The sequence below is a fragment of the Pseudoliparis swirei genome, chromosome 1 (assembly GCF_029220125.1).
Source record: "Pseudoliparis swirei isolate HS2019 ecotype Mariana Trench chromosome 1, NWPU_hadal_v1, whole genome shotgun sequence".
Taxonomy (NCBI): Eukaryota; Metazoa; Chordata; class Actinopteri; order Perciformes; family Liparidae; genus Pseudoliparis; species Pseudoliparis swirei.
In genome coordinates this window covers 3549683-3573589 of record NC_079388.1, presented here as the reverse complement: position 1 = coordinate 3573589, position 23907 = coordinate 3549683, and the positions used below count along the sequence as shown (strand labels likewise).

The 23907-nt window shown below is 46.2% G+C and overlaps 2 protein-coding genes across 3 annotated transcripts; one reads left to right on the top strand and one right to left on the bottom strand.

Annotated features, from left to right (window-relative positions):
* Positions 1-169: 169 nt before the first annotated feature.
* On the bottom strand, positions 170-9131 carry LOC130197026 (lysine-specific histone demethylase 2). 2 transcript variants are annotated; one of them, XM_056419482.1, is made up of 21 exons: positions 8996-9130; positions 8600-8745; positions 7283-7404; positions 7087-7176; positions 6889-7000; positions 6659-6772; positions 6534-6572; positions 6208-6400; positions 5908-6092; positions 5666-5836; positions 5262-5336; positions 5019-5153; positions 4773-4944; positions 4559-4686; positions 4336-4467; positions 4148-4222; positions 3467-3583; positions 3241-3366; positions 2905-3027; positions 1334-1486; positions 170-1113 (listed from the first exon to the last, which is right to left on the bottom strand). In XM_056419482.1, exons 1-21 carry the CDS (start codon positions 9009-9011, stop codon positions 1030-1032), a joined length of 2508 nt encoding a protein of 835 aa, XP_056275457.1. In that variant the 5' UTR covers positions 9012-9130; the 3' UTR covers positions 170-1029. The 2 variants fall into 2 exon arrangements, with proteins under 2 accessions (XP_056275457.1, XP_056275466.1); XM_056419491.1 differs by lacking the exons at positions 170-1113; positions 1334-1486 and having other exon boundaries at positions 2910-3027; positions 3276-3366; positions 8996-9131.
* Positions 9132-9478: 347 nt separating this feature from the next.
* Positions 9479-23178, top strand: LOC130194421 (cilia- and flagella-associated protein 69-like). Its single transcript, XM_056415447.1, has 23 exons — positions 9479-9583; positions 10150-10209; positions 10869-10934; positions 11303-11412; positions 11548-11624; positions 13045-13212; positions 13838-13990; positions 14226-14400; positions 14975-15098; positions 15586-15634; positions 15722-15843; positions 15949-16180; positions 16399-16596; positions 16959-17074; positions 17243-17361; positions 18047-18128; positions 18264-18456; positions 18864-19001; positions 19301-19377; positions 19546-19743; positions 20738-20824; positions 20916-20999; positions 22532-23178. The coding sequence occupies exons 1-23, from the start codon at positions 9503-9505 to the stop codon at positions 22694-22696; spliced, it is 2874 nt and encodes a 957-aa protein (XP_056271422.1). The 5' UTR covers positions 9479-9502; the 3' UTR covers positions 22697-23178.
* Positions 23179-23907: the final 729 nt, after the last annotated feature.

Sequence of the window (23907 nt, the reverse complement as noted above, 5' to 3'; positions counted from 1 at the left end):
ATATATGTATACATATATATATGCTGATTCAGGCTAAATCAAGAGCTAGAGTCAATATTGAAGTATTTTCTTCTGTGCAAATTGCTGCTGACTCATCACATTCTGTTCATTAGAATAAGTTTAGTCGCTGTTTTTGTAGAAAAGGAACATCATAATGTTTTCAGGCGTGTCCAGTTCACTATGAAACGTTTAATATTCAGAGCCACTCAAAGTTAAATTGAAGAAGAAGAAAAGATACCGTTATCCAAATGATTGCTGATAAGTTTTCTACTAATTGATTGACTACTTGTTTCCGCTCCATTCACAACAGTACTCAAGAGTTAACCCATTCAAGTTGACTTGACACACACACATGCCAACATATCCTGTAAAACAATCAGGAGCCAAACATCCGTCCACCAGTGAAAGCGGTCGCCATGGCAGTGGATCGCTCCGTTTATTACACACAAGATAAATACTATAGCCCCGGGACGCCGGAGCAACAGGACGCGACCACCTCCACGTAGAGATCCAGAGACGTGAGGACGTGGGCGGAGCCTCGTTGGTCAGGAACCAATGGAAGCTGTTCTTCCTCCTTCGGCCGGCTGGGTTATTATTCCCAGAAATGTCCATTCACGCTCATCTTTCCTCCGTCGTCGTCTCGTTTCTCGATCGCGCCCCTGAGACCGGAGGGGGTCGCGCTCGCCGTCCGACACGGGAACCACTCAAATACTCATTTAAATCAAAAGTGCTACCACAGAAGGACTCCGACTGCACATCTAATACATCTCACGCGACACGGCCGGATGAAACACGGGGCGCTCGCAAAGAAAATAGTTCAAAGGATAATCACCCCGAGAAACTTGACTCCTTTGGAGATTAAAGTTGACTTTCACCGATGTTTCATTAACCCTGAACTCTCCAAATGACGAGTTCTTCCCGTTTCCATCGCAGAGGCATTCAACTCAAATTTAACAACACACACACACACACACACTTTCAAGAGGCGCATTCAGTGCGACCCGTGTGTCCGTGCTGGTGCTTCAGGCCTCACATGGCAGCCATCTTGCTGGCCTCTCTCACCCCGCTCAGGTAGGCCCCCGTCACCGTCTGAGGGAAATGTCTGTTGGTGGCCTGGTGACGACAAACACAACAAAACACGGAGGACATCAGTGATCCAGTTTGACTCGTCTTCACTGGGTCTTCATCGTGAGAAAGGAACGAGCTGGACGTGGAACTTGAGTTCAGATCATTCCAACACTGGAGTCAGCGGTTTCATGGCGTCTGAGTCACTCGCCCATCATAAATTAATCAACGAGCCGTTTCTCGACGCGTTGGGTAAAGTGAGCGTCACCTCTCCGGCGAAGAAGACTCTCCCCTGCACGTCTTCGGCCAGGACGTCGTAGGCCTCTCCGCTGCCCCCCGTCTTCACGAAGCTGTAGGACATCTGGGACCACGGGTCTCTGCTCCAGTGGGTGACCAGGGAACGCAGCGGCTCCGGGACGTCCTGCCGGGAGAGACGCGCACTGAACATACCGCTGGATGCTCAATATAGAGACACATTTAAGAACCGTGCTAAGATGCATTTGGTTTTTTTGAGAGCAACGAGGGTCTGAGTTGAGTTCTTGGACTGTAGTTGAAGAACTCAACTCCGACCCGTGTGTGAGGCTGCAGGTGTGCTTCTCCTTCTCGTGGTGGTCAAAAGGTTTCGAATTGGGTGCTTCCACAACATATATTAAAAGAAAATTGAAATATTGTGTGAAAGTTCTTTATTTTTTCTAAAAAAAAAAAAAAAAAATGTCATGTATTCATTATCAATACCAAAAAATGAAATATTGCTTTTTATTTTTTTAATATTATTGCTGATTAATTTACAGCTTCCACAACATATATACATAGTGTGTATTAAACTTGCATTGAGTGGCGGCACATGCATTGAGTGTGATGGTATCAATAATATGTCATTGTTTGTTCGGGAGTTGGGAAAGACCGATGTGGAGGGAGGTTGTTGTCTTCACTACCGGAGCCAGCTCGGGTTTATTTGTGAAACTATTAGTTACAAATAAATCTACGTGAATTGAACTCTGATCCAAACTCTCTGTGTCCTGTGGGTGTTTGATTACTGAGGTCCAGTGTGTGTGTGTGTGTGTGTCCTGTGGGTGTTTGATTACTGAGGTCCTGTGTGTGTGTGTGTGTGTGTGTCCTGTGGCGTCTCACCAGCAGTGAGATAGTGGAGAGAAACGAGTTTATAAGCGTCAGGTTAAGAGATGAGTCAGAATGGACTAAAAAGAAAGAAATCCAGCCACAACATTCTTTACAGCCATCCAAACATCCGTCCGAGTAGTAAGTCAGGAACAATGTCCTCGTGTTGTCGTGTGGCTTCAGAAGCCATCGCTTCAAACGACGACTGGAGAGAGACACTGAGCTTCGGGTTTGAATTCCTGGTTGAAAAGAGCCGATCATTTTATATTTACTTGTATCATTTAATGTTCTCAATTTAACTCGTCAGTCCTTCCCTCCCTCCTCAGTGAACCCTCCTCGTGGAGTGTATGTGTACGAGTATGTTCATGTGGATATTGGAGGTTGGCATTTGTACTTGCTGTGGGCGGAACGACGAAAAGATTAGATTAGATATTCCTGTATTGGTCCCACAGTGGGGACATTGCAGTACACAGCAGCGGGTGCACATTAGAGCATTAATAAAAGATACAAATAAAACACAATAACAATACTAAATATAAGGCAGTGACCAAAGTGAATTTTCCGCAGGTTAAATATACTGATATAGGAAACTGATACCACTGTTTTGATTACATGCCGTTTGTTTTGTTGTGTTTATTTAGGTGTCTCTGTTTTGTCGAAAATGAAGGGAAAAAAAGTTTTTACAAAAGAAAGGGGCCTTTTCCTGTGTCAGTCCAGCGTTACCTGCTCTTTGAAGAGCTCCCGCAGCACCTTCATGCACTCGTCCACCACCTGCCGGTCCTCCATGTCCCGGACAGCAGCCACAGCATCACCAGTGATAACGGACATGAGGACGGCCTGCTTCCCCTACACACACACACAGAGACACACACACACACAGAGACACACACGGACACACACACACACACACACACACACACACACACACACACACACACACACACACACACACACACAGACACACACGCACACACACACAGACAGAGACACACACACACACACACACGTTGTAGTGCTCCACTGAAGGCGTGTGTCCTTGTGGAGACGAGAGGAACGGACCTGTGGCTCCATGTCGTAGAAGACACTGAACATGCCTCTGCTGTCGGGCCCCGGGGGGATGTGACCGAAGTAGTCCGCCCCTTGGATCTTCTTGTCCCAGAACCGGTACGGGAACTGGAGCGCGATCTGGAAGACGTTTCATTTTATTTTATAAATATAAAATAAAAGTGCCAACGTTTCTACTTATTCACAACCACGACTCGCGCATTAAATAAACGCTCATTACCTTTTCGATGATGCCGGCTCCCAGACTGTGGATCGCCTTCAGCTTCCTTTCAGGGAGCGCCGGCTGGAACTGAATCGAGTTCTTCTGGAGCAAAGTCAACGGGACGGTCACCAGAACCTAGAAGAAGAAGAAGAAGAAGAAGAAGAAGGAGGAAGAGGAGAAAAAGAAGTAGAAGGAGGAAGAGGAGAAAAAGAAGAAGGTGGAGGAGGAGAAGAAGAAGAAGGAGGAGGAGGAGAAGAAGAAGAAAGAAAGAGGAGGAGGGGGAGGAGAAGAAGAAGAAGAAGGAGGAAGAGGAGAAGAAGAAGGTGGAGGAGGAGAAAAAGAAGGAGGAAGAGGAGAAAAAGAAGAAGGAGGAGAAGTAGAAGGAGGAGTAGAAGAAGAAGGTGGAGGAGGAGGAGAAGAAGAAGAGGAAGAAGAAAGAAAGAGGAGGAGGGGGAGGAGAAGAAGAAGAAAAAGTAGAAGAAGGAGGAAGAGGAGAAAAAGAAGAAGAAGGTGGAGGAGGAGAAGAAGTAGAAGGAGAAAGAGGAGGAGGGGGGGAGGAGAAGAAGAAGAAGAAGGTGGAGGAGGATGAGAAGAAGAAGAAGAAGAACCGTTGAACACGAGCAGCGCCTCTGAAATCAAACATCTTTCAAACGATGCATATTCATATTCTGCCTGCAACATTCATCCACGGTCATCCACCTTCTGCGCCGTCCACTGGGACCCGTTGGAGGCGGTGACCTTGACGACGTCACCCGAGTAATCAACGGCCTGGACCTGGATTTGAAAGAAGAAGAAGAAAAAACCCACTTTGACTCCTGAGCTCCACGCGAGCGGCCTGCGGCGCGGGGCGTTCGAGGGTTAAACTGTGAGGGACGGGAGTCACGGACCGGGCACTTGGTGCGGATGTCCAGGCCCTCGGCCAGCTTGTGGAGCACGGCGGAGTAGCCCTGGGCGAGCAGCGCGTGGTCTCCTGAGAACTGGGCGAAGAACTCGTTGTGGTCCCAAGACCTCGCCGATACCTGCAGACGGAAAGAGAGCGCGTCCTGGTTCCAGCGGTCCTCCTCCCCCGTGGGGGGGGGGCCGTGACCTTTGTGCGGGAGCTCTCCTCACCTGGTCCAGCGTGCTGCCGCAGGCGTACTCCAGGTTGCTGAGGTGGAACTGAAGCACCTTCTCCTCCAACTCGCTGAACTGGATCCCAGACTCCTGGAGGAAGTTCTTCTTCACCTCCTGGACCTTATCTGTGGAGATAAAAAAAAAACCTGGAGGTCAAATACCTCCACACGCCGACCAGAACGCTCGTTGGGTTTATTGTTGAGAACAACACCTCTCAGAGGCGCGTCCTGGCTCTGGGACTTGTCCTTCCTCCACTCCGACACCACGTCCAGGATGGCGTTGAAGTGGAAGTCCATGCGCTTGTCGATGGCCGGGTCGGTGACCTGCCCCCCCTCCTGGAAGAGGTCGCACCGCTCGCCCAGCTTGCGCATCTTGATGCCCATCTGCAACGGACGAGTTTAAATGAAGAGCTCCAGGGTGAAGTCTCTCTCTCTCTCTCTCTCTCTCGCTCTCTCACCTGTTCACACATGAGGGCAACAGGGTTGTTCACGCAGCCGTTGACGATCTGAGCCCCCCGGCCCACGGTGGCGCCCAGAGACGTGTCGTCCCACACGCGCCCGCCGATCCTCTCCCTCGCCTCGAGCACCACCACCTGCAGAAAAAAACAACGGCAAACTGTGACGAACGAACGGGGGGAGGGATGGAGGGATGGAGGGGAAGAGGAGGGGGGGGGGTGTCTGATGAGATAACCCACTCTTACCCGAGTGCCAAAGTTTTGCAGTTGCCGCGCAGCAGCCAGCCCCGAAGCCCCGGCGCCGATGACGATGACGCTCCTCTGCAAAGGGGAACAAGACCGTGAGTCTCAACCAGCGAACGACAGAAGAAAAGAAAGAACACAAAAAGAAGATTTTACATCTGATAAAGGAATTCAATTCTGTTTATAATATCACAAACTCTCCTCAGAGGGCTTTACAATCTGTACACATACGAAAATCCCTGACCTTTGACCTCACATCGGATCAGGAACAACTCCCGAGAAATATTTTTAAAAACCTTTCACGGTGAAAAAAAAAAGTGCAGAACCCTTCAGGAGAGCAACAGAGGAGGATCCGCCTCCAGGACAGCAGATGTCATGTGACCAGAATGAAGCGCGAGGACGCTTACGGAGCCGTGGCGTTGCGGGAGCAGGGGCCGCTTCACCGCCAGCACGCCGGTGTTGATGAGGCCCTTCCGGGTCATGAAGTGGAGCACGCGGTCCAACTCCTGCACGCAGCGCACGCGCACCAGCCCCCGGGCGACGATGTGCACGCCACACGTCTGGGTCGTCAGCACCTCCTTGAAAAGACAAACCGGAGAGGGCGTTTGAAGAGTCCCGCGTCCCCCCCCCCCCCCCCCTCTGGAAGTACCTTGCAGTTCCTGTGCCAGGAGGCCAGGATGAGGTTGCGCAATGCCAAATACATGGTGGGGTCGCGGGAGAACTCGGGGAACTCGTAGAGCTCGTCCAGCTCCATCATGTCCGGCCGGACGCACAGAGCCTTGCCGCACTCGTTGGGCTGGTAGAAGGGCTGGAAGTACGGACACAGGCCTGGAACTGAGGCACACACAACACCCCCCCGGTGACTACGCCGCACGACTTCTCGAAGACAGAGGAGCAGGACCAGCTTCCCAGTGGGAGCACTCCCGTCCCCCCGCGGCCGCGGACTCACTCTGCGGCGGGACGGCTCGGCAGTGGTCCGCCCGGAGCTCGGCCGGAGACGGGTTGCCGGCGGCGCCCGACGGACTCATCCCCACGCAGTCGGGGTAGTAGGCGGCGAGGAAGGGGCCGGCGGGGCTGTCTTTGAACAACGGCGGCAAAATCAACATGGAGTGCCACCAGCTCTCGGACACCTCGGCCACCCGCTGTGGGAATGACACGGCGTGGGGGGGGGGGGGGGGTTAAAGAGGGTGCATCGTCCAGTGTGTGTGGGGGGCGGGGGTTGTAAGAAGAAGAATAAACATTTGATATTGTGGGAACACAAGATCAGAAACTTACCAAGTCCTCTGGTTGGGAGCAGTGGTCCAACCCCTCGCTCTGCAGGAGACGACACAATATTAGTATAATTAGAAATGATGCTTGCGAGTGGCCTGTCGAATCCCCCCCCCCCCCCCCCCATGTACCTTGATGTTGTTGAACTTCATCCCACAGCGGTACGCGGCCGCAAGTGAGGCCGTGAGTTGGATGTCCTTGGTCAGCTGGCGCCACTTGCCACAGTCCGGCTTCGTACACTGGACCTGAAAAGGAACACACACACACCATACAAACACACACACACACACACACACACCCCACTGACCATCATGTGCTTACTGGGCTGGATCCCCGGGTCCAACATGGAGGCGGCGCTCACCCAGAATGGAAGCTGCTGATCGGCCATGAAGGCTTTCAGACTGGGCTCACTTTTCCCGTTACTGGTCCACACCTTCTTCCACAGAGCAAAGACCTCGTAGCCATCTTTGTGACTAACACAAAGGGGGAGGGGTCAATGTTATGGCCTCGGTTTGTTTGTTGATTATTGTTCTGCGAGTGGTTGCTCCGTCAACATTACCTGCGGTAGTAGTGATCGAAACACTCGTTGCAAAAATGCTCACCGCATGACAGGTGGTACCAGCGGGACGTGTATCCGTTTTTAGCGCACCTGAGAAGAGAGAGAGAGAATTAAATCTGTCTGAATGGAAAAAAGAGGGGGGGAAAAGGTGAGTGGCCATGTTGAGATTCCCCAAATATAGCGAGAGCCGCGCTACCTGTCAGAGGCGCTCGCAAAGCAAACTGGGTACGTGGCGGAGCATCCCGCCTTCTCACACTTCCTGTACTTCTTCTCCGACGGGTCGTCTTCCTCCTCCGTGTCCGTGGCTTTTCTTTTGCTCTAGAAAGAGAGCGTGGAGAAAGTCATCAACTTTATTCACGGAGGGAAGTTGTTTTCTTTTGTTCATTGCATAAGTGCATATTAATAAAAAATAATTCTGTAAATGTGCCAGAGTTATTAGCCAAGAGGCTATTTTTCATCTGTAGTCCCGAGATGTCATAAAATAAACCTAAAAACATATGATTACACAATGTTATACAATATTTACACTTTCCAATGGGTGCACAAACAATTAATAGTGAGCTTAGTGATTATACTCTTCGAAATTGTCAAGGACTAACAAGGCATGCAACGAGAAGACTCAAATTCAAAACAAAGTAAATATAATAAGGGAGAACTAAATACAATAAGGGAGGACTTAGGAAGTTGTTTTCTTCTTCAATAAAGCAGAGAAAGGGGAAGATGTATAAACACGTCGTGGCAAATAATTCATCTGACAATTTAATAGAAATTGCAGGACAAATATGCCAAAATATATTTGAAACCGTGTTTTATATATATAGGTTGTCCCCCCAGATGTTGGGGTTCTTGAATCCCTCTGATGAATAGCAGAGGAGTAGATGACAGTTGATGAGGGGAGGTGGCGGGTGACATCATCGCCCTTTCTCTCCCCACATCTTCCATGTCACTCTTTGTCTTTGTTGTCAATTAAAGAAAAGAAAAAGACAGCTGGAATAATCTTTGGAAACAAACCAAAAGCATACACATATATGTATTATATATATACATATCATACACATATATATGTATATAATATATATTATATGTACATGTATACAATATATACATGTACACATATTATATAAATATATATTATATACATATATATGATACACATATATATATATGTATTATATAAATGTATATATATATACATATATATTATATGTGAATTATTTGTTTTTAAAGATTATTTCAGGTGCCTTTTTTTCTATATATATATACACACCTGTATATTAGTATAGGATATATTATATGTGTATGTTTTGTTTGTTTTCAAAGATTATTGCAGGTGTCTTTTTTCTATATATATATTTGCATAAAACATAAAGGCCTGCACGTGACCTCAGAATAACATCATTGCTCTGTATTCTTTTATTTTTAATATACATATTCAAAGACGGCACACACACACACAAAGGGGACCACGTGAGGAGCGTGAGACGTGGCCGTGCTAGCAGACAGACAGCTCTACCTGTCCAGGTGGAGGGTTGTTGGTGCGCTTCACGCGCACGGTGCTCTGCCTCCCGGAGGAGCGCAGCGTCTGGCCGTCCGCCGGGGACTCCCCGGAGCTCCTCTTCCTGGCTCGCCGAGCATTCCCGGGGGCATTCCCGGAATAGTCTAAACAATCGGAACAGTGGACATGTTGACCGGTGGACGATGCCGTGCAGCTCGGGCCTTTATTACGACTGATTGGAGCTCTTTTTGACAGATAACACGATGCAGAAAATAAACAGAGCTATTCATGAATGGAAGGAGGATATTCATTGTGAACACAGACATGGTGGCGACACATTAGCGAGCTCTTTAAACCACATATAATACACATTTAGCATGTAGCAATGTGCAGCGGGGCGCTACGGACACTGACCTGCGTCCGACAGCATGGCGGGCCGCGAGGCTTCTCGTCCGGTGCTAACGGGAGTGTGTGACACGCTAATTGCCACTGTTCGTGGCCCTTTTATTGTTGTGGGGGAAAATCAATGCGCTGCGGTTTGCGAGAAAACCACTTCCGGTTATAAAAGGGAAATGGGCGTTTCCTTTTGCGGATTAATTTTGAGCGCCGCGGCTTGCCGTCCTCTACACGGTAACCACGGCAACTGTAGTAATGTTACGCTGTCAGACCAGAGCAACGGGAGCAGAGAGAGAGAGAGAGATAGGTAGACAGGTGATGGACGACTGGCGTTAGTTACTGAGCTGTTGTTGGCTTTTTATCTGAGTTTTGTTACGAGAAAGCAAGTCGGGGTTCACGTCTGTCTTCCGTTAAAGTTCGTTGTTACTCCGGGGATAGGAAGTAAACTCGGATAAAACTAAAATCCACATGATCTGGTAAAGTGAGTAACGTTATTTATTTTTTTACCAACAAGACGTTTTGAAAATGGATTCAGGCAAAATTGTGCACAGAAGAAACCCGGACATAAGACCAAGAGCATCGGAGAAGAACCCACATATTCCAGAGGTAAACAGTTACTGTCATTACTTTGAGGGTTTGTTTGAGTCAGCTGGTCCTTATCAGTTAATACCATCCATGTAGAGAGAAGTATTAATATGTTGTACTTAATATTACAATGTCAGATACTTGTGGCAGAGAAGTAAATCTCATATTTACAAAGTGTTAAAGGGTTAAAGTTAGAAGATATAACAGGTGGATGCCACGGAAGAAAATAACAAAGACTGTAAACAGCACAAATCCAATAGTGGTTTGAATTGTTCAAGATGTTGAGAAACAATTTACAATTTACAATAACGGTAGAAATAGTTATGTGAAAAGTAAATGGATAAACGATGGAGCAAATACTAGCTCTGAATTGGGTTATTATACCAAGGGCCATGAAGAGGTCAGCGGCTTCTGGCTCAAAAAACAGGCGTGGAGACGCACAACCAAATATTACACGAGATGTTTGGATTACAGATCGTCAGAATACGCGGGGTTATTGTTATTTATATTCAACATTGTGATAAACTTGTGTTCAATAGTTCTGCCACCGAAGAAGACAGAAGACCAGAACTGTAATTTCTCAACAGGTCGGCGTTAAAAGTCTTGAGCTCAGTAAGGTGATCCGTCTTCTTGAAGATCCTTTGACAGTAAGTTCAACTTCAATGTCATAAGACTTTTTTTTTAAGTGAGGTCATATGTACTCAGTGTCAGAAATACACGAGGGCAAAGGGCAAATCTGCCCCTAAGAAGTAGAATGTTGCCCCTGATGTCACAAGGTGAGGGGCAGAACATGGCCCCATAATTTCCTCTGATAATTCTGATAATGTAATAGTGTCCTATATTTGTACTGCCTCTAGGTACAAATGAATACATCAATAAATATAATATTGACATATTAAAACAAAATACATAAGTTATAATTGTTTTCTTTAATTCTAACAATAAATACACACAAAGAAATAAGTGTACAATTGAATATGATTGTCTGATTTATGTTTTCTGTTTTAATCATAGACTACTGCCTAACAGTCTTATTATTGCCTGATAGTCTTATTATTGCCTAATAGTCTTATTATTGCCCTTTTTATGAACATTGCTCATATCCTGTAAGCCTAAATAAGTATAGTAATTATGTTTTAAGCAAAGGTTCAATGTTATTTCACATGTTTCAAAAAGTGCCTCCAATTTATTTTTAAGTTCCCCTGGATTCCAGTCGGTGGAGGAACAAATTCCCCCCTAAAATGTGTTTACATGTCCTTCCCTGTGTGTACTCTGACTGTGCATGTTGTTGTTTTCTGTAATAAAGGCTAACTTGAAGGAGAGGCATCTTTTTGTCCTGAAGAAACTACTGAAGAGAAGCCACATCGGCTTTGTATCCTTCGATGTGGACTCTTCTGAAACACACGTCTGATAACGCACACTCCTCTTCGACGTGTCCGTCTTTTCCAAAATAAAGCTCCCGGGTGCCACACACTGCAGCCGATTGTCAAACCGTCCTCATCGCGCTCCCTTGGCACAGACGTGGAAATAGATTGCTCCTCTCATGAACACAGAGCCGAGATGTTGTTCCCAAGGCTCTAATTTACCGCTGTATCGCTGTGTCTGTCAGCGTTTTCCATGTTCTGAAATGACGCCGGTTATCACGATGACTCTTTGCCCCGTCACCTCCCTAACCCTCACCGGGACTCATCTACGTATACGTGTTGTACCGAAGTGTCACGCTTCTTAACTCTTTACGAGCTTTTAAAGGAGCTGACGGGCATCTCCAAAATACTCGACGTCTGTGCTGAGAAGGTGAAGGAGCACCGTGAGTATGTGCCCATCCTGTGTGAGGCCCTTCAAATCTGTAGGTGAGAAACTCTGATATATTTTAATTAAGCACCGATGGTTGTTGTGTGTGTGTGTGTGTGTGTGTGTGTGTGTGTGTGTGTGTGTGTGTGACATCGTCTGCCTGAACATCGACACGTTACCTTGCTTCCTCTCAGGCTCCCCTTCCTGAAGGAGAAAGCCTCCGATGAGCTGAACTACGCTCAGGATGTCATCGACTTCCTCTCTCACATGGGTACACCACCACTTATTCAATTAAAACTTACCATTTGCTTTACTCTCCAGCATCCACTAATTCTCATTCTATCAATGTGGTATGAATCTGAAGACGTGAGACTTAAAGGATAAGACTGCCGCTATTATATATACATATATATATATATATATATATATATATTGTTTTACTGTGTAGAGAAATCCCATGAGGAGACTCAATACTAATATATATATATTATATGTACTTTTTTTGTTTGTTTTCAAAGATTATTTTAGGCGTCTTTTTTCTATGCATATATATACATAAACATATATAGATATATACACTCGTATATTAGTATAGGATATATTATATGATATATTATATGGGGTTTTTTTCTCAGATTATTCCAGGTGTCTTTTATATATATATATATATATATATATATATATCAACTCATATATTAGTATAGGATATATTATATGTGTGTTTTTTTCAAAGATTATTTCAGGTGTCTTTTATATATATATATATATATATATATAAATATATATATATATATATACATATATCCACTCATATATTAGTATAGGATATATTATATGATATATTATATGTGGGTTTTTTTCAAAGATTATTTCAGGTGTCTTTTATATTTATATATATATATATATATATTCATAGATTATTTCAGGTGTCTTTTATATATATATTGTTTTACTGTGACGAGAAATCCCATGAAGAGACTCGATACTTAAGGACAGCTGCAGAAAGAGCGTCCCCGGCACGCAGCCCTGAGCCCATCGGATCCTTCTGAAGATGTACCGGGTTCGTACGCTCATGGAAAACCTGGAAGAATCATGGAATTTAATGAATGGTTATTTCCAGGCCTGGAAAATTCCTTTAAAAAAATGTTATTTCCCAAAATGTTGGAAAAGTAATTTCTTTCATTCATTCATTTACACAGTTTGATTAAAAGAATAAACATTTCTATACATATTCATTCTTTTTATCAAACTATTGTCTCTCATTCATTTGTGAGATTTCACAAAATATGGTCATGTAAATTTGTTTTTAAGTCCTGTAAACCCATTGGTCCCCATGTGTGTGAACCCTGGTGTACATCTTCAAAAGCAGGTCAGAAAGTTGCAAAGTGGTCTTCTCAAACTGAAGGAGGCCGCGGTGCAAGAGAGGATAGAAACACATCTGGTGAGTAGAAGCTCCGTGTCACGGGACTACGTGTGAAGCGATCCCCTCGTGGTGTCGCCGTGTGTTGGTGGCTTCACCTCCTCCAGGGGCTTGAGGGGCGGTGGGCCAATCTCTTTGTTCTAAGATCCAACAGCGCCTCCACCTCCCTCCTTGTGGTTTAACTCCTGAGTTTACAGTTGGACCTTTGTGTTCTGGACTTGGTCCAGTGTCTCCGGACAGGAGTGATGATGACGAGTGTCTCTGTTGGCAGGCTACCTGATGAGGGTGTCCCACGCTGAGGTGAGGCAGCAGATAGTTGAGTCCGTGAGGTGGTTCTACGGCGCCGTGGCGCCCCGGCTGCTGCTCCACGGTACGGACCGGCCCGCCGGCACCAAGCCTCGGACGGCCAACGGGCCCCGGTTCTCTAGACTCTCCCTGAGTGAGCTCTCATGGACTCTGTGGGGCATGCTGGTGCCTCTGGTTCTGTTCTTACCCTCCTCTTCCTCCTCTCTTCTTCTTCTCCTTCTCCTTCTCTTCCTCCTCTCTTCTTCTTCTCCTTCTTCTTCTCCTCCTTCTCCTTCTCTTCCACCTTCTCCTTCTCCTTCACCTTCTTCTTCTTCTCCTACTTCTTCTCCTCCTTTTTCTTCTTCTCCTTCTTCTGTTTATTGTCCTTCTCCTCCTCCTCCTTCTTTTCCGTCTTCTTCTTTCTCTTCTCCTCCTTTTTTTCTCCTCTTCTTCTTGTTCTTTTCTGCTCTTTTTCTTCTCCTTCTTTTTCTCCTCCTCCTCCTCAAATGCTGTTGTTATGAACCATTCATGAAATCAGTTAGTCTGTATTTTTTTATATTCTTTAGAATATATATATATATTTATTTCATGTATTCTTTGTTTTCCCCATAAACTTCCGTTCTTCCTGTCTTGTGTCGTATCGTTCTTCATCTTTTTATGATGTTGTACTCGTATCCCCCAAATTCTTTTAGTTTCCCCAAACATGTTATTGTCTTCTCTTACGTTTGGTCCTAGCGGGTCATTCACTGTATTATTGATTGTTTTTCGTCTTTAATCAGGGCTGCAGCCGACGTCTCCGGGCTACCGGCTGCAGCTGCTGGAGCGCAGCGCCCTGGCCCCCACGCTGCTGCTCTCCATGGCCGCCCTGGAGCACCAGCCGGCCGTCAAGCTGCCGCTGCTGCAGGCCCTTCAGCTGCTCTCCAGCTCCTCCGGTCAGTGGCTGATTTGACGTGCGAGGGAGGGGATCTGTCAGACGCGTCAATCCGGCCTCGCTCATTAGATAAAGTAGCCCCGCTCTCGAGTGCATAAATCATTCTCGTGACCGCACGACAATCAGACCATCGACCCAAACTGTGATTTTAAGAGTCCTCGTGTCAATGTCAGCAGGTCAACAGGGTTGTTTTTATCCTCCCTCACGTTAATCACAACTCTGCTTTACAAACACAGATATGAACTGCGCCCTGATCCTGAACGCTCGGGGAGCAGAGACGACCTGCGCGCACATGAACGAGCCCGACCCGTCCGGCCAGGTCCTGCTGCGCTCCACCGAGATCCTCTGGAACCTGCTGGAGAGAGGCAGCGAGGAGGTCACCGCTCAGCTCAGCCGCATGGAGTGTGTCATGTACGTGTTGATACAGACGAGGCTGACGGGCCCAGCGTGTGTGATTGTTCAAAACTAAAAATCCTGAAATGGGTCATGTTCTTGGGCTGTATGTGGCTGGAGGGGCCCGGGGTCGATCCTCCGACCCCTGGTGGTCCTACGGGTTCTCCGGAGTAGTCCACTGTAGTTGTGAGAAGAAGAAAAATTAATTATTTAGTTTATAGTTCGTGCTATGTGGATTTTTTTGTATCCACAGTCTCTGATTAATAGCGTTGATTCTGATCATTAAAACAATGTGCTGCATAACAGCAGCAGCCTCTACGCCCCTCGTGGAAACTATAAGAAAAGAGGATTTAATTGGCCCAGAGGGAAACATGAGAACACCTCATACAATACAATACATCGTGGTTTTATGGGTGAAAGTAGAACTTTCAAAATTCAAAGAAAAATAAAGAAAATTGTGCATTAATGTTAAACATTTTAAATGAAAAAGCTAAGAATGTGCCGGTGAGGAAGTTATATGTGTGTGTGTGTGTGTTCTCATTCAGTACACACAGATATTAGACTTCTTACTTGCTTTTCTTTTGTCCTTCAGACCTCTGAAAGAAGCGTTTCTCCACCAGCTGATGAACGGCTCCCGACCCTCTGACCTCCAACTCAGGAACGATCTGCTCGTGATCACCACTCTCATCGCGGAGAGCCCCAGCTGTCTGCTCATCGTGAGTACGGGACCAGAGACTGATGACCATATTCATAACCTCACGGAGCCCCAGCTGTCTGCTCATCGTGAGTACGGGACCAGAGACTTATGACCATATTCATAACCTCACGGAGCCCCAGCTGTCTGCTCATCGTGAGTCCGGGACCAGACTCATTCATAGCCTCACAGCGGCCCAGTAGGTTTAGAAGGTGGCGTCCATTGTTCTAGAAGGTGGCGTCCATTGCTCTGTCCATCCTGGAGAGGGATCCTCCTCTGTGGCTCTCCTGAGGGGTTCTTACCTTTTTTTACCTGGAAGGTTTTTTTTCTGTTTTTTGGGGAGTTTTTCCTGATCCGATGTGAGGTCAAAGGTCAGGGATGTCGTATGTGTACAGATTGTAAAGCCCGCTGATGCAAATTCAGCATTTTTTATATTGAGCTGTATAAAATAACCTGCACTAATTTGAAGGTGTGAGATGTGCTTTGACATTGTGTTTCTAATTTTTCAGGAGAGTTTATTTGCCAAACAGCTCGTGGTTTTGGCCACATTTCCAGAGCGTAAGGCCACATTTTACATCTCGATTCTAAATATTTCTGAGTAAAGTAGCATTTTTTAAAGATTAATTGTTTCCGTTTATGTTTCAGTGAAAAGTTACGACCCTCTGGTCCGCAACCTGAAGCTCGCCTACAAACACGAAGACCTGAAGATGAAGAAGTTGCTGCTGAACCTGTTGGTGTTGATGTCGAAGGACTCGGCCGCGCTGCAGGTCGGTGGCGCTCACAGGCCACGCCCTCTCACACCACACGCGACCTTCTGAACACCCCCCCCCCCATGCTCTTCTTCTTCTCCTCCTCTTCTCCTCGTCCTGCAGCTCTACAAAGAGGAGCGAGTCATGCTGGCTCTGCTGACGCTGGCCAAGCCGCCCGCTGCCTCGCCCGAGCGCCGCTCCGCGTCGCCCCATTGGTCCTCGGGCCAGAGGGAGGAGCTCCAGCTGCAGGCGCTGGCCACCCTCTGCACCGTCGCCCCACTCATGCTGGACGACTACATGACCCACCAGGGGAACGCCTGCCTGCTGCTCCTGCTGGACTGGTGCGTTGCTCAAGGTGGGGACGCTGCTAAACACGTGGTGGTGGGGCGGGGCTAGTGGGAGTCCTATATCTGCAAGGTCAAAGGTCAAACATCCTGTAAGTATTTATAGGTCAACTGACAACCTAAAAAGAATAGCTCTTTCATTAATACATTTATCAGACGCTATAACCCCCTTGGCAATGTTTGCACCTGCAGATTTAAGTACGTTTGTTTGTTATATTTCTTTCTGCAGATGGTTTCTTTGGTCATGGCTCCCACGGAGGAGGAGGAGGAGGAGGAGGAGGAGGAGGAGGAGGGTCAGGAGGACGAAGAGGCAGCACGAAGGCTCAGATGCGGCATTGCATCCGAGTGCTGAGGTCTGTGACGTCTTTAGGAGAAGACGCGGTCAACCAGGACTTCTGTGATCAAGGGACCATCAGCCAGTTCCTGGGTACGCTCAGTCTCAACGTGCAGAGACATTTTTACTTAAAGGGCCAGCGTGCACGATTTGGTGGCATCGAGCTGTTGCAGATTGCAAACAACTAAATAGCTCTCCAACACTCCTCCCTGAACACCATTCAGCTCAGAGGCCGTGGTTCATATGAGAAAACCACTTTAGGAGCAATCAGAAAGAAAAGAAAACACCAAACAGCCTCTCTTGAACCAGTGTTCCCGCCCTAAGCTAAAGAAAAACCCAATGATTCTCACTAATAAAAACCTATTTAATCTCTGCTAATGGAACCTTTGAAATCCTACACACTGGCCGTTTTAATAAACATAGGCCACACCCACTGACCCGTGGTCCTCTCTCAGGGATTCTGATGCAGATGGAAGCGAGTCCCGACGAGGAGGACGTGGTCAGCCTGGAGATAAAGTCCGATATCCAACTGATACTTTCGGCGCTGTGTGAGAACGACATGCACAGAAAGGTGACGCTGGTTAAAGCCAGTTGTAACTATAAGTAGTGCTATAAGGTCACTTTGAGACCACCAGGTTCACTCAGAGCCACTGAAGGACTTTGAAATGTGTTTGAAAGATGGCAAGAGGTCACGGCATTGTTCTTAAGCTCTAAACTTATTTATTTGGTCGCGCCACAGGAGCTGTTTGGATCTGAGGGCGTGGAGATGGCGATTCACTTCCTGAAGAAAGGCTGCGACAGCTTCTACAGCGGCGTCGGACACAACAAGCTCATCCTGTCCACGGTGGACTGCGTGAGGTCAGAGCCGCGCAGGAAACTCAAACTGGCAAACCGTTTGAATTTAAATGTCATTTATTTAAGGATTAAACATAGAAATGAATGTCCCGATCACACACGTCCAGAATGAATTTACGACTAGAGGTATCACCGCGTCTTCCTGAGCCAGAGGCACGCTGAGGCCTGCAGCCCGGGCCCAATGCCCTCGCATGGGTTCAGCTGATGTGTGTGTTGCGTAACAGTTTAAATGAGGACTCTTATTATGATGAATTTATGTCGGAAATGTAAATGTTTTCTCTCGTTAATTTAAATGTTTAACTCAAAGGTGTACTTCATTTGAAAGGTGCAATGAATGTTGTCGATTATTTTCTTCAACTCAAACCCAATCAAGAGTTACATGTTTGGTATTTAATTAACCCTCAATGGAAGAAACCAAATGAAGGTTAATAACACACTGAACTCTCACCTCATCTCCACCCTCCAACAATATGTCATCGTCATTCCCTTGATATGCTTTGTCCTTTGACCTTTGACCTTGTTGCTTAGGTTTCTGAAAACAGTCCAAGACACATGAAGTATAAGATAGTAAACATTTAATATGGGAGATTTTGCCGGACAAGCAGGAAGGAAATCACCCGCTGCGTCCCCACAGTGTGTGTGTGTGTGTGTGTGTGTGTGTGTGTGTGTGTGTGTGTGTCCCCATCAGGTCCTGTATAGTGGGCTGCTACACCACAGAAGATTACTTTTTGGCTAAAGAGGGGGCGTGTCTTCTGTTGGACTTACTCAGTGTAAGTGGATGATTGATGTTCACCTGAAGGTGTTGTTGTATGTGTGTGTCCATAAGCACCTGCATGTAAAGAACTGATATCAAACATGGCGTCTCTCTCTCTCTCTCCCTCTCTCTCTCTTTCTCTCTCCAACAGTCGAGCCCCAGATGCCTACACTCCAACGTCCTCGCCTCCCTGCTGGAGTTGAGCGACAACCCCAACTCCCTGTCCCACGTCCTGAGCTGGAGGGACGCCGGTGGGCAGAGCGCCCCCAGGCTGCTGCTGCACCTGTGGAGGGACGAGGAGGAGGAGCTTCAAGTCAGCCGCAACCGACACGGAGGGGTCGCAGGTCAGAGACGTTGAGGACTTACAAGTTATTGTTATGGAAATGAAAATGTTCAATGCCATGTGGAACACTTCGATGTCTTTAAGCGTTTATGAAACAGAGACTTGGAATAATTTGGTTGAATGGTTATAGTTATACACATTCAACAAGCTCCCCTCCCCCACACGATGGTGCGTTTACACCACCGCTAGCACACTGGAGCCGAGTGAGGGACAAAGTGCTAAGTGTCCAAAAATTTGTTTATTAGGGGAAACAAACCCGAATCAAAGGGTGAAACAATAATCCCATTTTGAATCCTGTTTGATAAAACGTTAACCTTTTATAGAAGCTGCAGCGGCAGCTCTTCCGGCTGATATTCAGACATCTTTCCCGTGCATCTCATTGTATCTCGTTCCCTTGTGGACCCGAAGACCCCCAGAGACCCGTCCTCATGCACCAGCAGCAGGAGGACAGCCTGGTGTTGTTTCCTGGCAGCACCTCGAGTGCAGCGGTGCTGGAGCTGACGGAGAACCTGCGGCTAAAGATCTACTCCATCTTCTGCAAACTGGGTAAGGATTACAAAGTTATAATGCTATTTCTATAATGCCTAAAAGCTGTGGTTTAAGTCCCATTATACAGCTTAAAAAGTAGCCACCAGGTATGTAAGTGTGGATCTAGATCAGTCTTTTAGTATTACACAGATGGTAAAACGAGATCCATGATTATTATAGCAATCAACTTAATCCAGGAAAGAAGTGTCACTTGAGGCTGGTTAAAAATCCCGATGAGAGTAAATCAGCAAACGGATATTCAGTATATGATGAACTATGCTGTGTGCAAAATAATAATGACTTTGTCCCTTCTGCAGGTTTTCAAGACCTCCCCGGACTGTCGAGACAACATCATGTGACCTTGAGCATCGTCAGGAGATACCTGGACTTCAAGGTAGAGCTGCTTCAGCATGTGTCGGAGAGGAAAGTAGTTTCATTCTGCCATTTTTACACCATCAGAATAATTAGACGTGTAAAACAAGTTCTCATTTGTTACATTTAAACTCTAAAAATGACGGCGAGAGTCCCGGAGACGTTGAGAACATCGAGGCGTGTGCCGCAGGTCGGAGAGGTGTGGGACGAGATCCGCAGGGAGCTGACTCTGGACGGGGTGAGGCCCATCACCCCCGACGAGGAGGCCCTGAGCGCCATCTGTAGGATAGCGGCGGACACGGCGAGGAGGGTGGCGGCGGAGCAGAACGACATCCTGGAGCAGCAGGAGAAGGAGGACGCCGGCGAGGAGGAGCTGCTGTACACGGAGGTGCCGAGAGTCGGATACGGCAGAACGTCTGCGAACGTCGGCCGAGGATGTTTACCACACACACGGCCGATGTGCCGGTGTAGATATGTCATCTTTCCAGGGTTTATACGGTCATGGAAAACCTGGAAAAGTCATGGAATTTTAAAATGGTTATTTCCAGGCCTGGAAAAGTCCTTGAAAGAATTGAAATCACAAAAGTTACGGAAAAGTCCTGGACATTTTTTTATATTCACTTGTTCATTGACGCAGAGTTTGAAATAATCAATATGTTACTAAAAGAAAGACGCTCAAAATATAAGCCGGCATACTCGCGGCGCAATATATTAGTTTTCCCACTGCAAGTGAACGCACCTCAACTGAAAAGTTCGGTGGCCATAGCAACAGTAGCTTCGGGATAAGGGATGGGAATTTGGTTTAAAGTCCTGGAAACCCCTTGGTCAACATGTGTGTGACCCCTGTTTTCCTCTCACGAACTGAAATAGGAACACATCTGACACAACGCATCCCCATGTGTCTGTAGGTAGGGTGTCTTTCCATTGGTGCAGCCTTCAATGCTTTCTTATACAGTGGGTACGGAAAGTATTCAGACCCCTTTAAAATGTTCACTAAAATCAAAAAAGTTCATTTTATTTCTCATTAATGTTCACTCAGCACCCCATCTGGACAGAAAAACACAGAAATGTAGACATTTTTGCAAATTTGTTAGAAAAGAAAAACTGAGATATCACCTGGTCATAAGTATTCAGACCCTTTGCTGTGACGCTCATATTTAACCCTCATGCTGTCCATTTCTTCTGATCCTCCTTGAGATGGGTCTACTCCTTCATTAGAGTCCAGCTGTGTTTAAATAAAAATGTAAAGGGGTCTGAATACTTTCCGTACCCACTGTATATATTCAATATAAATTGGTGGCTATTGACACTGAACTTGACCTATACTCCATGTAGCAACAGCAGCCCTCCTCTTCTCTTTGTTCACACGTCTCCGTTTGCAGATGAAGTCTCACTGGAAGCAGCGGGAGCTCACGGCCAAGTCGTGGGACCGTTACGTCTCCAGGACTTCTAACTATGACATCCTCAAGGTATTCACTCGTCTCGTAACGTCCAGCAGATGGACGTCGTCGCTGCGCGTTGAAAGACTTGAAGAACTACGCTGTTTGTTTGTTTGTACAGGAAGTGAAAGCTCAGCGGGAGGAGTACATTGAATCCTCCAGAGCCGAAGCAAAGCACCCGGATGCTGCCCCCCACCCGAAAGAGGTCTCACACACACACACACACACACACACACACACACACACACACACAATGAGTTTTAGTCGTCATTCAGCTGGACCACGGTCTTTATTTTATGTATGTACTGTATATATATATATATATACTTTATTGATGATAATGCACAATATGATATACAGGGATCAAAGAACAAGTATTTTACATTTTTACCTTCGCATTGAAAATGCGGAAGGTAATGTTTTGATCGCCGTGTATTTATTTATTTATTTATATGCGTGTTATTCGCAGAACTCAAAAAGTATTGAACCGAATCGCATGAAATTTGGTGGGATGATTGGTTATTATCCGGGGACCAGTTGATTAGATTTTGGGATCGATCGGGTCAACGGTCAAGGTCAAAGGTCATGAACAGGTCAAAATCTTCTTGAATCGCATGAAATTTGGTGGGATGATTGGTTATTATCCGGGGACCATTTGATTAGATTTTGGGATCGATCGGGTCAAAGTTCAAGTTCATGAAAAGGTCAACATCTTCTTTTTACCATAGCACGGTCAATTTTTATCCAATTGGCATGCAACTAATGCCAAAATGTTCATAATTCAATGCCCAATCTTGTGATATGCGAAGGTATGCGCTCTACCGAGTGCCCATTCTAGTTGTATATGTGTCAATCGGTTTACAATTGTAAAGAAGAAAACAGAAAAAATAAAAGTAAAGAAACTAATAAAAGATACAAATAATAAAACAGGCAAAACAAAAATAACAAATAATTATTATAATAATGAATAATAAAACAGCCACCCGCAGACCCACCCCACATGGCCTTCACATTTTTTCCCATAGTTTGCGTATAATATTGTAAAACTAAAGTTAAGTATTTAGGTTTAGTTACAGTTAGTCAGATAAGGGCAGAGGACCAGATACATACACACACATTACACGTGTCTCATTCAGGAGACAACAATGACAGATTTAGAAAATATGAAATGAAAGGTTGACATTTCTTCGTGAAGTTTTCATTACAGCCTCTAATGAACCACGGTTCTGACTCCAATAATAACCTCTGCACAGACCCAACACTCATCTTTAATACAGGAAGAAGAACAAATGAAACAGTAAAGTCTTCCTGATACACTAAATGATACAAGAATACAACAGTAAATTAAGTCAGGAGGTAATGCTGCTTTGAGTTTAGAGTTTAGGAAATTTAATTTCTTTTTCAAAATGTCTTTTGTGATTTGAGGGAATGTCTTGTGTCTAATTCACAGAAATTGTTTTCGAAAGCTACATAATTAAACAGGGAGCAGTCAGTATTGAAGAAGTGAAATTATTTATTTATTTTTGTTTATTTATTTGAATATATTTGTATTTATTTATTTATTCATTTATTATTTATTATTTTATTTATTTATTTTAATTTATTTATATGTTTTTATTTATATGTTTTTATTTATTTCTACTTTCTATTGGTATTTATTTTTATTAATTTGTATGAATTTTTACTTATTTATTTGTATTATTTTTTTATAAATGCTGTCTTGCTGTGTCTCCTCAGCATTTCGTGGGTCAGGCGATGTCCGTGGAGAGAACCGGCGCCGAGGGGCCCGCGGGAGTGAAAGTGACCATCGCCCGAGTTCCCATTGAGGCCGCGGGTCCGGGACCCGTCGGAGTCTCGAGTCAGGACCCGGAGTACTTCAGCACCGTGTCTGTAACGGACTGATGTTTCATTCGCGCCCATCGCATTGTTATCAAACATTTATTTTATCTTGTGGACTTGAATGCAACACGACGTGGACCAGAACCCTGCAGCAGCACGGCCACACGGCCACGACCACGTTTACCTATTTATGATCCAGAGCCACAGACTGAAGTGTGGATGCAGACATGAGGTCACATGATCACATGATCACAATCAGCACCTTGTAGTCTAGTCCTCCCATTGTACACACACACACACACACACACACACACACACACACACACACACACACACACACACAGTAAACTGACTGGCCTTTGTGGAACTATATTCATGAATGATAACAAAACAAGACGTGTGTTTTAGTTTTTTTTAGATAACATGAAACATAATTTAATTTGTCATTAAACATAATTAAACGGTTTCTATGTGTTCATTCTACCACGTTGTTTGTGCTGCGGGGACCAAAGTACACAATAAACACCACACTTGTTCACTTTTAAGCCATTGATGACTTGTTTTTTTATTTTTAAATGTCCTGTCTTAATGTTTTTATACATGTTTGTACCTGTTGCTGTGGCCGACTTAGTTTCGTTGTGTGTTTTTACAATGACAATAAACATCCTCATCCTTATAACTCATGGGGCCTCATGACCTCACGGGGCCTCATGACCTCACGGGGCCTCATGGCCTCACGGGGCCTCATGACCTCACGGGGCCTCATGGCCTCACGGGGCCTCATGACCTCACGGGGCCTCATGGCCTCACGGGGCCTCATGACCTCACAGGGCCTCATGACCTCACGGGGCCTCATGACCTCACGGGGCCTCATGACCTCACGGGGCCTCATGGCCTCACGGGGCCTCATGGCCTCACGGGGCCTCATGACCTCACGGGGCCTCATGACCTCACAGGGCCTCATGGCCTCACGGGGCCTCATGACCTCACGGGGCCTCATGGCCTCACGGGACCTCATGACCTCACGGGGCCTCATGACCTCACGGGGCCTCATGACCTCACGGGGCCTCATGACCTCACGGGGCCTCATGACCTCACGGGGCCTCATGGCCTCACGGGGCCTCATGACCTCACAGGGCCTCATGACCTCACGGGGCCTCATGACCTCACGGGGCCTCATGACCTCACAGGGCCTCATGGCCTCACGGGGCCTCATGACCTCACGGGGCCTCATGGCCTCACGGGGCCTCATGACCTCACGGGGCCTCATGGCC

Bases quoted from the DNA above. Each gene is read 5' to 3' on its own strand.
- LOC130197026 (XM_056419482.1), bottom strand. The intron at 7,001-7,086 runs GTAATGTTGACG...CCTTTGTGTTAG, and splicing joins TTCGATCACTACTACCGCAG to TCACAAAGATGGCTACGAGG. The intron at 6,093-6,207 runs GTGAGTCCGCGG...TGTGTGCCTCAG, and splicing joins CCGAGCCGTCCCGCCGCAGA to TTCCAGGCCTGTGTCCGTAC.
- LOC130194421 (XM_056415447.1), top strand. From the start codon at position 9,503: ATGGATTCAGGCAAAATTGTGCACAGAAGAAACCCGGACATAAGACCA. The intron at 15,844-15,948 runs GTCGGTGGCGCT...CTCGTCCTGCAG, and splicing joins AGGACTCGGCCGCGCTGCAG to CTCTACAAAGAGGAGCGAGT. The intron at 16,181-16,398 runs GTGGGGACGCTG...TTCTTTCTGCAG, and splicing joins GGACTGGTGCGTTGCTCAAG to ATGGTTTCTTTGGTCATGGC.